The 18,803-nt window shown below is 41.7% G+C and overlaps 1 protein-coding gene across 8 annotated transcripts in view; it reads left to right on the forward strand.

Annotated features, from left to right (window-relative positions):
* ARVCF (armadillo repeat gene deleted in velocardiofacial syndrome) overlaps nt 1–18,803 on the forward strand; it is a 263,050-nt gene that overhangs the window by 11,892 nt on the left and 232,355 nt on the right. For 6 of the 8 annotated variants that reach the window (XM_019539025.1, XM_019539028.1, XM_019539026.1 and 3 more), the window contains exons 2-3: nt 2,094–2,193; nt 6,442–6,686. The exons of 1 other annotated variant lie outside the window; for it this stretch is intronic. In XM_019539025.1, the coding sequence (XP_019394570.1) occupies nt 6,471–6,686 (216 nt within the window). In that variant the 5' untranslated portion in view covers nt 2,094–2,193; nt 6,442–6,470. The remainder of the gene's footprint in view (nt 1–2,093; nt 2,194–6,441; nt 6,687–18,803) is intronic. One more of the 8 variants, XM_019539032.1, reaches the window with a different exon arrangement.

Below are 18,803 nucleotides of genomic sequence, written 5' to 3' on the forward strand. Positions count from 1 at the left end.
AAGGTCTGGAACAGTCTGCCAGCGGAGGTGGTTCAAGCACCTACATTGAACACCTTCAAGAGTAAATTGGATGCTTATTTTGCTGGGATCCTATGACCCCAGCTGACTTCCTGCCCTTTGGGCAAGGGGCTGGACTCGATCTCCTGAGGTTCCTTCCAGCCTAATGTCTATGAAATGTCTAATGTCTATGAAATCTTAATTTCTGTGTTGTTATAATTCATCAAAGGAGAGATTTTTTTTTAGTGCCTGTTTCATCCAGGGATCTCAAAGTACATTGCAAATAGAAATTCTTACTCTCTGAAGTGTCAGTAAGTTAACTACAATGATAGGCTTAGGACAAACAGATAAGTAGATGGAGTGAGTAGGCATAGGCGCGTGGGTGGCAGACCTGGGAAAAAACCCCACATGAAAGCCGGCCCTCAGCTCTCTGCTCTAAGGACTAGACAGACTAGATTGCTGTTAAACATTCATATCTGTGCCACGCCACTTTGGTTTATCCAGCCAGAGCAGATTTTCATGAGTTAATACAGTGTGCTTTCACTGCCTTTAATTGAGAAGTTTATTAGGGAGATGATGCATTTAAACTGACTTGGAAAGTGGTTATGTCTCAGACCTGATTATTAGATTGCTGCTGATTGAATTAATGAAAGTTCCTTGGAGCCTTCTGATTCTTGAAATCTTGAATATTTTGTATTGAAATTTTTTTTCCCGTAAGCAGTGAGCTGCAAGGTTTATTGACCTGTACATGCAATACAGGGCTGAAATATCCAAAGTTCCTTCCCAAAGAGTCTTCCTGTTAGCATTTCCTCTACCCTTGTTCCCTCCTTGGTTGACATCTTGTTTCTCAGACCGCTTGTGTCTGCAGTAACAAAAAAAACCCCAACCAGCTTTTTTGTTTCTTTTGACACCCACACAGTGTCAGTCCATGCCTAGAAGAGAGCTATTTTGCAGTAGCTTTCTTTGTGAATTTCTCATTGCTATTCATTGGTTAGGATTGTCGCTTAAGGGTCAAATTAGAACTCGGTCAACCAGAGCGGCGACAGCGAGTAAAGCCAGCCTGAAGCTGGCTTCCCCTCCAAGTTCTGAAAATCCATTTATTTGGAGTTTGTTACATATGTTACGTATTTGTTTTGCAAAGGGTTGCTCTTTTCATTTGCAGAAAATTCATTTAGTTCCTCAGCCATTTGCTCTTAGGGTTTGCTTACCTCTCACTGCCTCCTTTCCTTCATCTTTGGCCACATCGTAGCACAGTGATGCGATTTTTCATAAAATATAGATCGTAGCGTTGTATTTCCATTGTTTTAAAGAAAGCTACGTGTTGGAACGAGATGGATTTTCTGTTCCTGTATTCACTGGGGAATATACTGTAGTAAATGTATAACCCTTGACCCAGAGAAATTTTGGCTATAAAAGGGCACATGGGAACTGCATGTAGGTTGTAACTCCCATCAATCTACCTTTATTCAAGTTCCCCACAGAACACTGGATGGAAAATGTGAACCTGGTTGTAGGTGATAGCATGGTTTCAGATGTGGTTGCTATTACTGGACATTTTGCTGAGGCCGTTTCTGGTTTATGGTGTCAAACTCTAGATGCCTAGTTTGACACTTAAATAAATGGCCTGGTTTTTATTCTCTAGAGTTGCTGAGTATCCAAATTCCTGCTGAATTTATCCTTCGGTTCAGGTGCACAACAGCTCTGAAAATGAGGGTGCTTAATTTAGCTGCTGAAATATGAATTTGAGTGCCTAACATGAGGCATCCAGATTGTAAACATTTTGACCATAATGTTCAGTTTTGTACCTTTCTGAGTCTTCCTCGTGATTCGCAGTTTTCAGTTCACGTAGACCCCTCGCAGCAAACCTCTCCAAAAACAAGAAAGTGCACATGTTGATCTAGCTGAAGCTGCTTTAATGCCCTCAGGTTTTGATTCTTTGAATGTGGTTGCTATTTTGGGGGGTTTGCAGAAAATAGGCATTTTTTTTAAACTTTAACAGTGATACAGTATGGAAAAGGGAATATAGGAAATGACCAGGTTCTTGAAGCACTTATGCCACAATAACTAACTTTGTTTCTCCTTCCTCTCTGTTGTAGCTGGTTCTGCTTGAGGTTGCTGTCCCACACTCTACAGTTGTCTAGTCTTAGTGGGTGATGTCACAGCATCTTTAACATTCAGGCCCTAATAATCTACTTGGTGTGTATTGCTCGCTTTTCTCTGCATGCTAATATTGCATGGGAAATAGCATTCGTTCTTGTATATGTGGCATCTTCTAATGAAAATGTAATTACTATGTGCGGTGGTCCAGCTCCATGGACTGTGAACTATAGACTTTTAAACTCCTGTTTTTTATTATGTTTCTTTTGGTGCTTTCTCCCTTTCAGAAGCACATGGCTGCTGTACCTACACCCATGCACATTCATGCACTTTTATGGTCTGCCTTGTCTTCCTTCTCTTATTTGCACAAATGCAGAAGGATTCTTCTTACTACCCACATCGTTATCTCCTGTTTATAGGGCACAATCTAGCAGGAAAACAGGTTGGGTCAAGACTGCAGAGGGGCTGGTGTGCATAGTTCTTTTATATGGGTGCTTGAGTGAGGTGAGCAATGTGTGCTGGGTTCACCAGCAGTGTGTCACGTGCTACAAGAAGCACCTTTTCCTGAGAAAAGGAACAGCCCTTGTGCTGGACGTTACTCTGTTAACTAAATGTAGCTTACTCGAGTAGGTCCTACTGCTCCCTGGCCAGATAAGTAATTAAAAAATCCTAAATCTGCCTTCACTGGAACATTCAGTCTGCAATTTCGAACACGTGACTAAATGAAGAATTCGCATAACTAAATCCCATCAAATTTCAATTGGAGTTTGGTGCCTCAGGCCCCTAGAAGACCCCAGGTAATACTTTTACTCTACCAGTGCTTGAGATTCAGAGGTCAGGTGGGAATTAGGACTTCTTTCACATTACCGAGCCCCTTGTATGTTTTACTCTACTATCTGGAATCCCTCTGCACAAATCCTGAACGAGCATTAGTTCTTAGCCCTGGCACTTTGAGTCTTTGTATTCACAGCAACAAAAGTCGTATGCATTTACCTTACAGTAATATCCAATACATGAGCTGACTATAAGTAGTCCCTTGGCTTTTTTGCTGGCTTCTTTGCATAGACGCGATGTTTATTTGTAGTGAGCACATAACTCACTTTACTTATCCTGATACTTTGGTTCTAAATATCACCAGTCAAAAAAAAGATAAATCTTCTTCCTGCAGGTCTATATCCCAGTTCCAACATAACACAGGAAGAGGCAGGACAAAATAGATTTGCCTTTGTCAGCATAGCCTTTGACACTTTTTAGGCAAGCATTTGCCATGTTTAGAGTAAGTGCCTGGAATAGCAGTCTTAGCAATAATCTTTACCTGGCTGCTATAATTTTAATATTTTCATTTATTTTAGGGTATTCGACACACTTTAATTTATTTACAAATGATAGCAAATTGCAAGTGGCAGACTGAATAACTAACTTCATGAGTCAGTACTTCTTTTTTTTTCCCCTAGTCTAGACTGCTGGTAATGTAAATGGTTGAAACACTGGGTAAATAATTGGAAATGCAATCAACAGCAAGCAACTATTTATCTGCTAATAAATTATTTGAAATGCATAAGTCTGTCTTTGTCCAACCTTTCTTAAAAGGCAGTTAGTGGTCCTGCTGCTGTTTCTGCATAGCAATCAGGATTTTTATGGTCACTAATTGTACATCTGAAAATTTATACAGTTTATTTTCTGCCTTTGTTTCTCTTTGCACAGAGAAAAGAAACAAGATATTTATGGTCATAAGGAGACTCACATTTTATTTCCTGCCTGGAGGTCTCTACAATTCTCTAGAGTTTCATGCCAGTTACAGAATCTAATATTTTTGGGTACTCTTGGTTGCATACCATCAACAGCTGTCTATACTTGTTCAGGAATTTTCTGAAGGGGGGAGATTGTTGTCATGTGTTCAGAAAATGTCTTGCAAGGTATATGTTAGCTCAGTTATAACTTTTCCTTTGCTATTAATGCTACTGCTGCTTAGTCAACAGTGGATGGGAACAAGGGGTAACCCCTCTGTTTTTCAGACCTTACTTGTCAGACAGTCCTCTTTAGAAAGAGAACCTGCACTCCCTGTTAGATCTGTGCTATGAGGGGAAAGTAGCCTTTTGTATTTGTTTAAAGTATGTTGCACCCCATTTTGGTTTCCTTCCCTTCACATCATATACTGGGGTCTGTTCTTTTCTGAATCTTCAGCCTCTGAATCTGCAAAAGTCTTTAATCTGCAAGAGACCCGGTCTCAGAATGGCTTGCTGGGATTCCTCCTGCTGGAGGCTGTTGCAGAAAACAGGAATAGCTTGGCAGTGTTAGTTTTCTACAGAAATTCAGCTTCAACTGTTGAGTTGAGGGACCAAGAGTAGCACTTGGACAGAACGCTTCATTTGGATTCAGCAACTCTCCTTTTCTCCTGTTGAAATCGCAGATGGTAGTTGTTCTGCTTGTACTCTGTGGACTACCGTACAGTCTGTGAAGCACTTTTAGGTGGTCTGCAGAGCTGCTTACAGGAGTGAGGTATCTGCCAGTTTTCCAACTGTGTTTTTTTTTCCCCCTGGAGGCAACAACCTAAGTGAAGTCCTAGACAGTTAAGATTTCTGAAGACTCTTTTGATCCATTAAATTAATAAAAGAAGTGCCTCTCTTCCCCCTCTGCAGCACATCTCTGTACTCAGCTTCGTGTCAGTTTTTATCAGGTGTTCATTTGCTGTAGAATCCAGCCGCAGTGAAATTTGTGGGTTAACCCACAATTGGAGAAGGCCCAAATAAAGAGAGGGAACCAACATATACTGTAAGAGAAGCTGATTAGAGCAGTGAGCGCTTCAGACAATGGGGGGAGGTTCGGTTCTACCAAAGTGTCACAACTGAGAAAAGGAAATAACAGTACAATTCCTGCAGTATTTCTGCTTCTAGTTATTACATATCTGCTCTATTTCCATCAACAGCTGTCCTTAGGAATTAGGAATAATCTGTAAAACCACAAAAGTACACGATGGTGCCTTTTTGTAGATGGGTAGCAAAAAGGATTGATAGCAGCAGAATAAGAACAGCTCCAGAATTGCTGATGAATAGAATGAAAGACCTTTGAAATGATGCATTAAGACTTCTCATTCATTAACTGTTGCCCTGCAAAAGATAGGAAACTTTCTTGAATTATGGAGAAAACAGAGTATTGTCACCTGAGCATTCAGGTAATGGGTATTTTAGGTAGTTTATTCCTCCAGTTTCGTTTCAGTAAAGGAATTTAATTGAAACCACCAGGCATCTCCGCATTATATTGTTCATAATTCTTTTATCAAAATATTTTGACTTCACATTCACCTGATACGTTTTCAAGGCCAGTGGGGAGTGGAGCTTCACACATCATGCACATATGCTGATAGGGCTTAAACTGGAACGCTACATAATCCTTACTTAAAAAGGGCATAGTCAGTGCAGACAGATCTCAAAAGAAACTCAGTTGGTTTGCTGTGTATTATTCCAGCGCAAGTGGAGACAAGCAGCCCTGTATTTTTCCCATGGAAGGTGTCTTTTTTACATTACTAGCAAGCAGCTGCATGACTGACTGCGGTGTGTAAAAATTCTCATTGGCTACCATGCATACAAATACCCTTGTAATGAAACCTAAGAGAATGCACTGAAATCATGGTTCAAACAGCTCTACCTGTAATTGTGCTGTCTGCATTTGACAGCATGTTCTGTATTATAATTTGCCTCCCCTTCATCATTATTGCATGAAAAATAATTTCAAACTTGACTTGCTAAACTTCTTAGGGCCTTTCTACTTTTCTTAAAAAGGATCCTTCAAAATATTTACCCAGTTAGTCAAGTTACTAGGATAAATAGTTTCAAAAGCCACAAGCAATAAGGTTGTTGTCCAGCAGAATGAAGCTTTGCTGTGTGAAAACATTAACTTTTATTATCTGTAACGTCAAAGGCAGACATGAATAAAGGTGGAAGGAATGTTCTCTTCCAGCAGGGGGAAAAAAAGGAAAAATAATATCCTCTCTAAATTCATCTGAAAAGTATGTTTTTATTTACACAGTGAAATTAGCTTTGCAAGAGGCATGAAAATCTCGTCGGGCAAATGCTACCTTTTTTTTTTTTTAATTTCAAAGGAATTAAAAATAAATTCTATCCAAGGTGAGCATGTGAAGTTTTTTAAACAGGGAAGTCATGGATTAGTTACTTCTCATTTAAAATCAGATCAGTGGTTGGAAATTAAGTCTTTTCAAAGACCAGGTGGAGTTTGCTGCTTAACATGAATGCTATATAATAGAGTAATTAATATGTGAATTTTTATTCTTAACCTCTGACCTGTGCCCTATTGCCCCTTTACCTAACCCTTTCCATTTGCCCTGGTCAGTTAACAGGCAGGAACATTTGAAAACAGTCATGGATGACTATGATATCAGGTCTGCTGCCAGCATTTTGGCATCTGTTAAAGAGCAAGAGGCTCGTTTCGAGCGGCTCACCCGCGCACTCGAAGAAGAACGGCGCAATGTCTCCTTGCAGCTTGAACGTGCTAATCAGCCCTCAGACCGAATGAGCATGTGCAACATTGGCAATGGTCAGCCACTGGCAACTGCGTGGCAGCAACTTGTCCTGCAGGTAACAGCCTGCTTATCTTAACCTGTCACTAAAATCCATGCATCCCAGAATTTTCCCATTTCAGACAGCCGAGAACATCTCCCCACTTCCCATCAGCATTTCATTCCATAGCATGTGTCTTGTTGTGAAACACAAGGACAGCGACCCCAGCATGTTTCACTGATTGAGTGATGTGGCACAGATTTCAGTACCTTGTTGAAAATGTTTTTTTTACTCACTTCCTTTTACTTCTTGGGATGCAGTACTTTGGGAAAATGATAGGTCTCTGATAATTAAGCCCCACATGGAGGTATTTACATTAATCTGTAAAGCTACAGCACTTCCTACATGTGTTTATACTATCACTGTGGTTTAAAACACGGGGCAAAATCAGAATGTCCTTACTGAGCCCAACTTCCACTTGAGGTCAACTGGAGTTTGACTGCATAGGAGTGGTATGAAAAATCAGGACTGCAGGGCCATTGCCTGCGAAAGGAGATCTTTAAGGTTTGACTCAGAGTGTTTACCCAGTTGAGGAATTCTCCATTATTGTTACATAATTTGAACTTGTGTGGGTTTTTATGATTTCCAGATGTAGTGTTGCCTTGTTCATGCTCCTTAACTATCTAAATGTGTAAAGTGATAAGGTGCTTACTTTTCAAATGTATTCTTTAAACCAGCAAATTACTCCAAAACCTGAGGTGAGTAATGCAGTAGCAACAAGTTGCATTTTGAAGGTTCTGTTCCATTATAGGACTTTTGTTTTTTGGTTCACAGATATACTATTATGGATTTTAGAGGTTGCCTTCCGACCATACCAGTTTCCTGCATTGATCCATACATAGGCAGAGCTCTTATTATGTCAAAAATACTTTATTCCAGTTTCTTCTTGACGGACAGTATTTCATGGAAGTTGCCCAAGTCAGAGTTCTCTTTGGGTCTTACAAATTCTCTGGGTAAACTTGAGGGAAGTTTCTTGTGGGAAATACGTAAAAGCAACTTTCATATTACTCTGTGAAGCTTCAATATAATCATCTTTGCCATTGGTGTTTGAATCTGGGAACTTCAGCAGGAAAGAACTTGGGCTGAAGGAGTAATATAGGTAGCTGGTAGCAGTTGTGGGTTGTTTTCCAGTGGATTACTTAGTAGAGGGGGGGTGTGGTGCCACATACATTTTACAAGCAAAGGATAAACACATCTTCCCTTTTTTTTTCTCAGCAACTATGGGACAGGTGCCAGATTAATAACTCTCAAATGAAATTATTCATAGATCAGATAAAGTATGAGCTCTTCTACAGGACTGTGGCTCAAGTCCTAATCAACCCCTATTAACATTAATAGAAGGACTGAAGTTATCAGGTCCTCAATTACCCTTCTGATGGAGCCACGGCTGAAAGTGGATACCGGAGCCATTGAGGTACTAGACAAGAAATGTTTCTGTTTGTAAACTACTGGTGTTCATATTTTTGAGCTAGTTTGCCACTGCAATAAACCTGTTAAGGAGCTAAAAATGCTGGGTTAGTACTTGCGTGTGTCTTGCATAGACTATATTGTGATTCTAGATACAGCAGCTTTCACATGTATATCATGCCTTTCATTAGGAAGGATACACAAAGCAAATTAGGGCTTTGTTGCATGTTCATTTCAGGTGTCTCTTGGAGCTCTTAACCCCTTGATTGCCTAAAGGGTGTGTAAAATTATTTTTAAGCGCCCTTTAGGCAACTTAAAGTTACACCACTCTGGGACAGGTTTATCTGTGATATATGTTACTTAGCTTTTGTTACACTAATGTGTGTCCACTCTAAGCTACATGTTAGTATAACACCCCACCTGACCTCCCCGTGCTGGTTCGGATTGGAGCGGTTGTCTTCTTTCCTGCCCCCCTGGATTGGACTTTCATCCCTTACTGCCTCCCTTTCCCCACCAGCCCAGACGGAGCCTGCTGTTCCCCACCAGCCTGTATTGGCCTGCTGCCCCTCTGGACCCCCAGATCAGGCCTGTCATTCCCCACCCCCCAAGTACCCCAGATCCCTGCTCCCCACCCCCCAGCAGCTGTGGCTCGGTGCTGGCAGCAGGTGCGCAGGCAGGTTCCCCTTCCCTGTCTGCTCCTCTGGATCAGCACTGGCAGCCACAAGTAAGCTGGGAGACATGATGGCATGGGTGAGCCATGAGGTCTAGGGGGGCAGGGAGCTCTGGGGGTGGGAGGGAAGAGCCCTGAAGGGCAGGGGGAACCTGGGGGGATGGAGTGGGGGTGGGGACAGGGGGAGCCTGGTATAGGAGAGGAGGGGGTAGGAGTCATCAAGGCCCCTGCTCTCCTGCACATATGACTGCTCCAAACTGGAGATAACATTAACACTGACCAGCGTTTGTGAGCTTAAAGTGTAATGTGTAACAAAGCCCTCTCAAGATATATATTACAGTATGTAGGGATCACTCATTTATCGCTGAAATGCACCATTTTCTGCGTATTATTCCATATGACGTAACTTACCTCTGTAGGTAATATAACAAAACTATCCAATTAGTAGCTTTTCCATTTGAGGCTACAAAGAGAATTATATATAGAATCTAATTATCTTAGCTGGAATTTGGGCAAGGAACCAAGGTTAACGCTTTTGCTCTTATAGCACATGCCATACGATCTTTAATGACCCTTGTGACCAGGGCTTCAGTTTTACATCTTGTCTGACTGTCAAGAGCAGAATTTCGCAAAGTGACTTGTCAGCGCTGTGTGCGCAGCCATGGCTTTGCTGTATGCTCACAGAGTCACTCTTGGCTTTTCCTTGTAATACCCCTTTCCCAAGCTTCTTACAGATGTCACTCTGAGCTTAATATTCTTTTTTTAACCCCCCCGCCCCCAAATGTTTTTAAGGGGTAAAAGAGGACAGAGGCAACGTGCCAGAAGTGTAATAGTTTCCTGAAGCCCTCAAAAGACAAAATCAAGGTCTTATGCAAATATTATTTCTAATTCATTCTGGATTCTTTGCCAGCTGCTCTCTTTTTTATTTTTATGCCAACATTAAGCTCCTTCCTTAACTCAACAGTATCTTCTCGTTCTGGCTGCTAGCAGCACAGCTAGCCACTTCCCTCATTTTGCTAAATGGAAAAATAATCTTATTTCATCCTGTCTGTTCAGTGTGAATTCAGAATGTGCAAACAGCACATGAGATTTGTGTTCCATTTGTCTGTCTTTGCTGTGTGTGTTTTCAGGCATTATTTAGCAATGAATCATGGGATATTCTCTCTCGGCCACCACCAGGAAATGTCAGATCAGCTAATGACATCAGGGATGTGATCCAATTTCAAAAAGGATTTTTACCCAGAAGTGTAGATACTTAAATGGAGAAAACATGAAGGGTGGTGGCTTTTCTGAAAGCCTTTTAAACATGTTTGATGTCTAGAGAAAGCATCTTTCCACCTCCTCCACTCTCAGTAACACATTTAAATGTTTATTTTAATGCAAACAGGAAAGGGCTAGGATGATGCCCAATGCCTCTTTGTCCAGAGGACTGAAATCGGAGGCTCGTACCATCGAGAGGAAGATCTGCTTAAAAATTGCTACACTTTGAATACCTGAAGCTTGCCAAGTACAGGCAACCCCTGCTTAATGCTCTTAATTGGTTCCTGAAAAACCGAGTGTTAAGCGGAATAGGGTTAAGCAAAATATTTTTTTTTGACGAACCAAGATGGCAACACAAATAAACTGGTGCTAAATTGCGCAACGAGGCTGTGTGCCACCAATGCTCCGTGGCACTAGTGTACACTCCCTGCTGCCTGCTGTACGTTGCCCGTGAGTGTTATAACGAAACTTGCTGAGTGCTAAGTGGCATCGGGTATCAATGTAAAATGAGCGTTATAGCGAAATAGCGCTAAGCAAAACAGTGGTAAGTGGGCATTGCCTGTATTAGTTAACTCCCTTTGACTTTAGTGTGAGTTTAGCCTGATAAAAACAAGTGGTGCCATGCTTGCATAGTCCTTTACTGTAAATAGCAAGCTTGCCAAAGCTCCTGGGTGTGGAGAGGCTATGTACCCTACCTTTACTTCTTTGGTGTTGGATGTTTACTTCCATGTAGACAGCTAGCTCAGGGCAGTGCAGTTTCTGGAGGACAGAGATAATGTGTACCAGGTGGTTAACGAGGTTGAACAAATGGTTAAATCCATTTAGTTCAGTGTGTAGCTTCCAGATGGTCTCCAGAGGTGTCTGAGGAGAGTGCATTGAAGTTATCCAAGTCTGTAAAGGGGGAGATTACATTGTTGAGGTCCGGTTCCAAAATAAATGCTCCAAATCCCTACATAAATACAATTTGAAAACAAGCCTGGGTAGGCCACCAAAAGGGTGATGGTTGTCAAGAGAAGTCACACAAGAGTATCACATGACATGGAGCCACTCGGACCCAAAGTGGATGTGTAGCAAAAGCAGGGGGGGAGGTGGAAACCTTTCCTGGCTTACAACATTTTAAAAAAATAAAGATTAAATATTTTGTAGCTTAACAGCTTTCATTCTGTTGGTGGAAATCCTATTGGGAGGATCTGGGCATCTCACAATGCCAAATTTACATCTATCCCACAATGCATTGGCTTGAAAGGTGCTGGAAGGGGTAGTGGGATGCCTTCCTAAGGTGTGCTTCACATCCGTCAGGCACAGCTGCTTATGGTGGGGATGTGTGGAGCTAGCAGAAGCATGGTGATATGTATACCATTTGGTGGCTTGGAAACGGTGGTTGGTGTATGCTGACAAAACTTGTCAATAGATCTTTCTAGCACAGACAGGACCTTTGTTGTTTGAGGTCCCAAGCTGTTGGACTGCCAGCAGTGTACATGGCGTTGGCCATTTTATCATTTCACCAGTGGAGGTATAGTACAATAAACTTTGAAATATGTCACTTTTGAAGCCTATGAATAATGTTTTTCCCCCCACAAATGTTAAAGGTTCCAACAGTTTCTTGGGGTTCATGGGGTTTCTTTTTTCTGTAAGCTTGATAAACCATCATACCCATCATGTGTGAGAGATCTTGTTTAATCTGCCCAGTTTTATTTCACTTTGGTCCAAATCAAACTTCAACTTAATTCCTACTGATGTGGAGAAATAAGATGGGGGATGGGGGGAAGATATGAAAATGTACATGAGTAGGATCTGGACTGCAGTACCCTGAACGACAATGTTATCATTGGATGACCAGCTATTCATAACACAGCATTTTTTAATTATTAAAGAATATTTTTTTATTAAAACATCTCATACATGTGATACTTATTAAAATAAAGGGGGAGATCCTTAGCTGATTTAAGTTGGCATCTTTCCATGGACTTCATTGGAGCTATGTCAATCAACTCACATCAGGTAGAGTTCTGACCAAAAATGTTCACATTCAAACACATTTGCCTCTGTCAGTACACATAGACAACTTTTTCATGCTAACGGTGGAGAATTAAAATATTAATTTGACTAGCCTACCACATTAATAAAAAACATGCAACAATACTTTAATCTCCAAAAAATTTGCAGCATTTTATGAGAATTTCGGTCTTCCCCTTCCCTTGAAAGGTCAGCAGGTATTATTGCTATTTTATGGGATAGAAAGTAGAAACAAAGCAGCTATGTGACACGAAGGTGTTGCGCAGAATTAGGTATGTTCCAGATCTTTAACTTCTGGTCCTGTGCCTTACCTACAAGACTTCCTCTCTGGCATTTCAAATTGTGGTAGTTAAAAGGAAGTATAACAATACGCAACATTTTTTATAGTTATCTCTTGGATAAAAAGGTTTGCTGGATTTCGTGTGTTTGACCTTTATTGCCTGGTCTTTTAATTTTTATTTGGTTGCTTCTCTAGCCCAACTAGAACTTAGGAGTCTTTTTTAACAGTTGTCTAAATAGACACTACCAGACAGCTGAAATCAAAATAGAGTTTTGTATGTGCACGCGTGCATAGACTCGCTCTCACACACACACATACATACACACCTTCACTAACACTGATATTAACAGGAATTTCTCGTTGATTGTTAACTCTGTATCCATATTTTCCATCCTTCTGTTAACAGACAGTGTTGTTGAAGGGAGCTTTTTGCATCTTCTCTTTGCTTAATAGGGTATTTTACATAATGAATGAGATGGTTGGAAGGGACCTGGTGAGGTCATCTAGTCTAACTCTGTTCCTAAACCAGCTTGTTCCACATTGTCCTTATATTCATACTGTTAGGAAGTTTTTCCTCATATCTGTTCCATGTGAATAGTCATTCCTATGTGGAAAGAAAACTGGGTTTGATATTATCCTCACAGCACAGAATTGGCCGGGGGGCATCCAAAGGGGTATAGTTTTACCCCGCTTCAGCTGTGCTATCCCTGCGCAGTGAGCTCATCATCAGGAGCTGCTGCTTTGGCATAGCTCCAGGACCCCAGGCGTGAACTAGGGCTGTGCCAAATGGCACCGTTCTGTTTCAACTTGTGTTTTTACATTTCGACAGAATACTGTTTCGTTTCAATTCAAAACTGCTGTTCCGTTTCGTTTTGTCAAAACAGTTTTGCTGTTTCAGTGCTGTTTCAACATTTCACCCGTAGGCTATAATGGGGAAGCTTGAAACAGCTTATAACTTTTGTCATTTCTGGCCTGATTTGGATGAAACTTGAATGTTGGCCCCTTCTGAGGGCATGAAGCCTGGCAAGTTTCAAGGAGATAGGTGCAGGGGTTTTGGGGAAACTGCACCTCAAAGTCGTGGTGGCAAAACTCATGTCACGTGTATGTGTTAAGCCACAGCAGGATCAATACTGCAGGGGTGTTAGCCCCTGCTGGGGCCACAAAGCCTGCCAAGTTTCAAGGAGATAGGTGCAGGGTTTGGGGGGAAACTGCACCTCAAGCTGCGGACAAGCAAAACTCATGAGTGACACCGTGTGTGTTAAGGCACAGCAGGGTGAAAGCTGCAGGCCTGCTAGCCCCTGCTGAGGCCACGGAGTCTGTCAAGGAGGTCGGTGCAGGGGAAGTCTGGGTTCTGGGGCGGGAAGTCTGGGTTCTGGGGCCCTGTACCTCTGGCTGCTGACAGGCAAAACTCGTGACATGGGTAGGTGACACTGTGTGTGTGTTACGGTGCGCTCTTACTCAACTGACACCAAGGCAGAAAGCAGGGCAGTTCAAATAATGCTGCCTTTTATGCAGTTTTTCCATCCCTTCCCCAAAGTGCTGGGATTGGAAGGATGACAGTTACTGGCCAGCTACACAGTCAATAATGAGAGCACTCCTTCCCCTGTCTCCCTCTCACTACTTTAGTTTCTGTTTCTCTGCAGGCAAGCCCAGCTTGAGCATCAAAACTCAAAACGTTTTGAAAATCTCGAAGCATTTTGACTTGCTTCGTTTTGTTTTGAGGCTGTCTTGAAGCTCTCTATTTTGTTTTGATTTTGCTGTTTTGAGCTAGAATTGAGTCAAAACAGCATTGAAACAAAACTGCCGGCGAAATTTCGCACAGGCCAAGTGAATGCCATTACTGATTGCCCTGTTTTTCCCTGGCCAGTGCTCCTTCCTTCTGCATCACTTCAGGGAATTAGCATAATCTGTTAGAAGGCCTTTGCAGTGATTTCTGTCTTTTCTGTGTGTAACCTGGGAACACCCAAGGGTGCTCCTGTCTTCAGTTGGAAGGGATAGATGAGGCAGGCGACAGTGCTGTGAGAGGAACACCAGTGATTTGAACGCGGGTCCCTCTTTCCTCTACAGAGTCAACTCCATGCCAGTGTTCTTAACTATTTACAGTTTATTGGATTATATTTCTTATTCTGTGTATACATAGGTAAATAGTCTAATAGGTAACAAAAGAAAACTTTCCAAAAATATTCTTAGCAATATCTTTTAACAACACCAAAGACTAATTAGCCCTGCAGTAAAGTGTCACTGTCTACATGTGCACTGGTATTAGGCTGCAGCAAACTAATTAACTCTGCCATGAGATAGTACTGTCAGGGACAGTACTATCTTATGGCGGGGTCAATTACTGTGCTGAAACGCACATGTAGACAGTGACCGGGCAAGGGCCAGACTCCTGCCTGCTGCCTAGCCACACAGCTCCACAGGGTCAGTACCCACATGCCCCAGCCAGCCCTAACACTGCCACCCAGAGCTCAGAGCTGAAACCCCATACCTCCTGCAAGCCCAAGACTGCTCCATCCAAGCTCAAATTGCTGTTGTCCGAGGCGCACATGTAGATGCTGTGCCCAGGAGTAGTTTACTCCAGCTCGACGTGCTCCAGAGTTGACTGGTTTGCCTTAATTTCACATATAGATGCACCCTGTGTGTGTGCAGGTGGGTGTAGTGAGGAGCAGGGGCAATGAGCTACGTTGTCAACATAGTGTTTTTGGTTTCATGGTTTCACAGTGTGAATCTTGCTGTGCTGGGAAATTAATCCTCATGTGCCATTTGAACAATATTGCCTTAATTAGCCATATGGGGTGATGTAACATTTCCAACTGTAATTATATCTGTTTTTTCTTCCTGCATTTAGCTATGTAGGGCCTGATCATACATAGCAAAGGGTGAGGTGAATGTCTGTCTTGTAAAACCAGCACCTCTGAATGGCTGTGAGAATATGGTTGCTCATATTGCATGTCTTTGCAGTGTGGGGCAAGATTAAGTGTCCTGTTTGTACCTTTTGTTATGCAACGCTTAGTAATTTTGCTCTCTTAAAAGTGACTAATTGAATGGAGGATTTCTCTGCAGCAGGGTTTGTGGTTATCCCATTTATAAAGGATTATTAAAGAGTCACTGAGGTCTAGGATATTTTAATACTAATTTAACTTTTACTTCAGGGTATCAATTTTTTGCTCTTTTTTTTCTTAATTCTTAAATGGCTAAACCATTATAGCCTCTAGTGGGCATGCAGTTACATTGGTCTGAAGGGCCGTTATGCTAGTATCACTATGTCTACACTGGGCATTTGTAATGCTCTTGTTATACTGGTTTCATAGTGGTATAGTACAAAAATGCTGGGTAGACCGGATTGTTATTAAACTAGACAAGCTTAATGTCCTACCTTCCCATGCTGCCCCCCACTCCTCTCCCTCCCCCTGCAAATTCCCAAGCTCAACTGCTTTGTCTCTAGAATGAGGCTCTATTGGCATTTCAGTTAGACTTGCCGTGTAACCCAGGAGTCAACGTGATTTCAGACTGCTGAATCTTGCCCTCCTATGCCTTAAAACAGGTGGTAACATTTTTTATTATTTTCCTCAGCATAGGCATGCTCTTAAATTGAGTCTTACATAAAATCAGTAAACGGTTTAAATGTTTGCTCTGCTTTCCCTCAAACTTAACCAAGACATTAGGGAGAAGTAGGAGTTGACATGAAGGTGAGGGAGGAATTAAGAGCCTTGAAAGAGATCCCAAACTGGCTCTGTTTGTGAAGACAACTTGAAAGAACCTCTTGAAATGCCATTAATCAACCAAGTTAACAATAACACCCAATTCATTCTTTTTCTCCTGTGCAGACGTGCTTCTAGTTGCTCAAGCGAAACCACCCTGTGGAAAGCAAGCTACAGAACATTTTGTGTTTAAGATTCTGATCACTTGTTTCTCTGGAGCATATGGTTTGGTTTGCAGTGGAAACAGCAGACCAGTTAAAAATTAACAGTGGATTCCTCCCTACACCCCGCTACTCCCTTTTTTTTGATAAGGAGGTTTGCTGTATGATGTATTCTTCTGTGTTGCATATTAATTCTGAGCTATCTTTGGTTTCTGCCAAAAGTGACACTCCTTTTTTGTGAAGTGAGGTTCAGGTTCAAGTGAAAGATAAACTGAAAAGTACAGCAGAGCACACAGCAGGAATGCAAAAATACAGGGCAAAATCAATGCAGATGTTTATTGAGAAAGTGCCACCAAGTCCAGCTTTTAACTTGTATCCTGGGATTTATATTACCAGTACCTCTGTGTGTGACTCTGCCCTGTCTAAGAGCAGAGGGCAGACATCTGGTTCCAGCTCTACTCTCAAGCTGGTGTAAGGGGAGGCTAGTTCAGTTGCAATTAATGAGGTTTTACCTGTGCAAAATCAATGACAGCAGAATCAGGCCTATTTGTGTTGGTGTCCCAAAGAGAGTTCTTGATAGATTTGGGCAACTAATGGATGTATTTTTTGTATTTACTTCTAAATTACAGAGATTAATCAATTTCTTTGATCAACTTACTGAAATGTATCCAAGATTCTCTGCCAAAAACTGAAAATATAGGGTTTTAGAATTCGATGGTAGTTTTGGGATTATCTCTAGTGCCTTGATATTACAGTGACAGGTTTATTAGAAATGCGCGCGTGCGCGCGCACACACACACACACACACACACACACACACACACACACTTACAGCTAGCATGCTTGTGTCAAAATACTATACTGAGGCTTTTTTTTTGAGTACACAAGTCTCCTGCTTCTCTTATTCGTCTTTCCATTCCTCTACTCCAGCTCTTCTGCAGGGGCAAACAGTTCCCTTTTTGCCTGGTTTGTCAAGTTTAATTAGCTACAGTCTATGGTGCCCTGCGGTTGTAGAGTCTTTTTTTTTTCTTGTGAGTAATGTTTGTGCCCACATTAGTAGATTGACAGCACCTTCCTTGCAGGTAAGCTCAGTGCAGGCAAGAACAGTGTTGCTTTCCAACTAGTCTATACTTTTGTAGTTCTGTTTCTCAGCTTCAGTGCCATAACCCCCTGTCTTATAATGGGTTAAGGGGAATTTAATCCACACTGATTGCATCATTGCAGATATTGAGCTGACTTAAAGGTGCTAGAATTTTTCCAGTTTGGATTTAGTTTTAAGAATTTGGCTGAGACCCTCAATATGTAGGGCCCAATCATAGCAGTGTAATGAACAGGAGTCCCATTGACTTTCTGGGAAAGACCTGAATCAGATTTTGATCTGCTCCTGCATGGGTATACAAGACACTCCCATTCTGTGCTTCATTGCTGGGACTGGCCAAAATTTAAACAGGAATCGTAGCATCTTCTTACTCCTATGGCAGCAAAGATGGTAAGCATCTGAAGTGAGGTGAGAACAGCATAGGGCCAAAGTCAGTGCCCCACGTATGCTGCTGTGCAATACTTGGAAGGCCCTGAAAGGAATGGTGGCTGCATGAGCTGCTGTTCCTCCTAGAGGCTTTAGAGGTTACATGGTTACATGGGTGTTAGGCAGAATATAGCCCCACACGATTAGACAGCAGGTTTCAGGAAAGACCTCAGATGGTCAAAGTACATATCCAAAAAGTGAGTAGGAATACTATTACTTGAGTTCAGTAGTAGCTGGATTTAAAGTGGATCTATTGATATGGGGTTTAAAGTGCCTTTTGTCAGGGACTTAACATTGTGTGAACACTCCTAACTTCTGCTGTGCCAGCACGTAGCAGACTCAAGTCAAGACCTTGTGCATTACCTGCAGAGAACTGCTTCTGATGAGAGTGCTAGCACAGCCTACACTGAATCTAGTTGCTCCAAGCTACCTAATTTTAATATCCTTATGGAGGAATTCTATCAAACCCAAAAAGTTAGTGAGTCAATGCCTGAAAAATTGGCCTTTGTTTTAGAGACGGATAAGAATTATTTTAATTCCTCTAACATAATTTAGTTCTGTAAGGACACACGCTACATAGTGTTTTCAGAGCACGTTCTAAATATGGGTGGTGGTATTTTAGCTATGTAGGCGCTGCAGATAGTTGAAAATATTCTTATGTTAGCATGAAGACTCTTGTTGCTGTGGAATACCTTGCTGTTCTTTCCATAGCTAGCAGCACCTGACTATCATGTATGAATAAATCTCTTAAGTATGTACTGTATAACATTATACAGTAGCTGCAAAATTCCAAAGTGCCATCTAATGTTTGTCAGCAGAACAGCAGCTTCTTGCACTGACAATTATAATGGTGCAAACCCATGAGTGTATTCTTCTCCTACTCTTCATGTATATCTTTGGTTGCTTAATTTGACTTCACTGTTGCAAATTCTCAATTTTTAAAGTGAATCTTTGTTGAAGGAGGTTTGGAAACCAAATAGAGGTGAGTGAGCTGTTTTCTTAATTTTGTTCCAAAAACCTTTGGGAGTGAGCCTGTTTTTTAGTCAAAACTGTTTAAACTTTTCTAAAATGGAAATGCTCCCATTTGGTACAGTTTTGCAGTTTGGAAGCTCAGA

Source organism: Crocodylus porosus, unplaced genomic scaffold (genome assembly GCF_001723895.1).
Source record: "Crocodylus porosus isolate Cpor-Errol unplaced genomic scaffold, CroPor_comp1, whole genome shotgun sequence".
In the NCBI taxonomy this organism is placed as follows: domain Eukaryota; kingdom Metazoa; phylum Chordata; order Crocodylia; family Crocodylidae; genus Crocodylus; species Crocodylus porosus.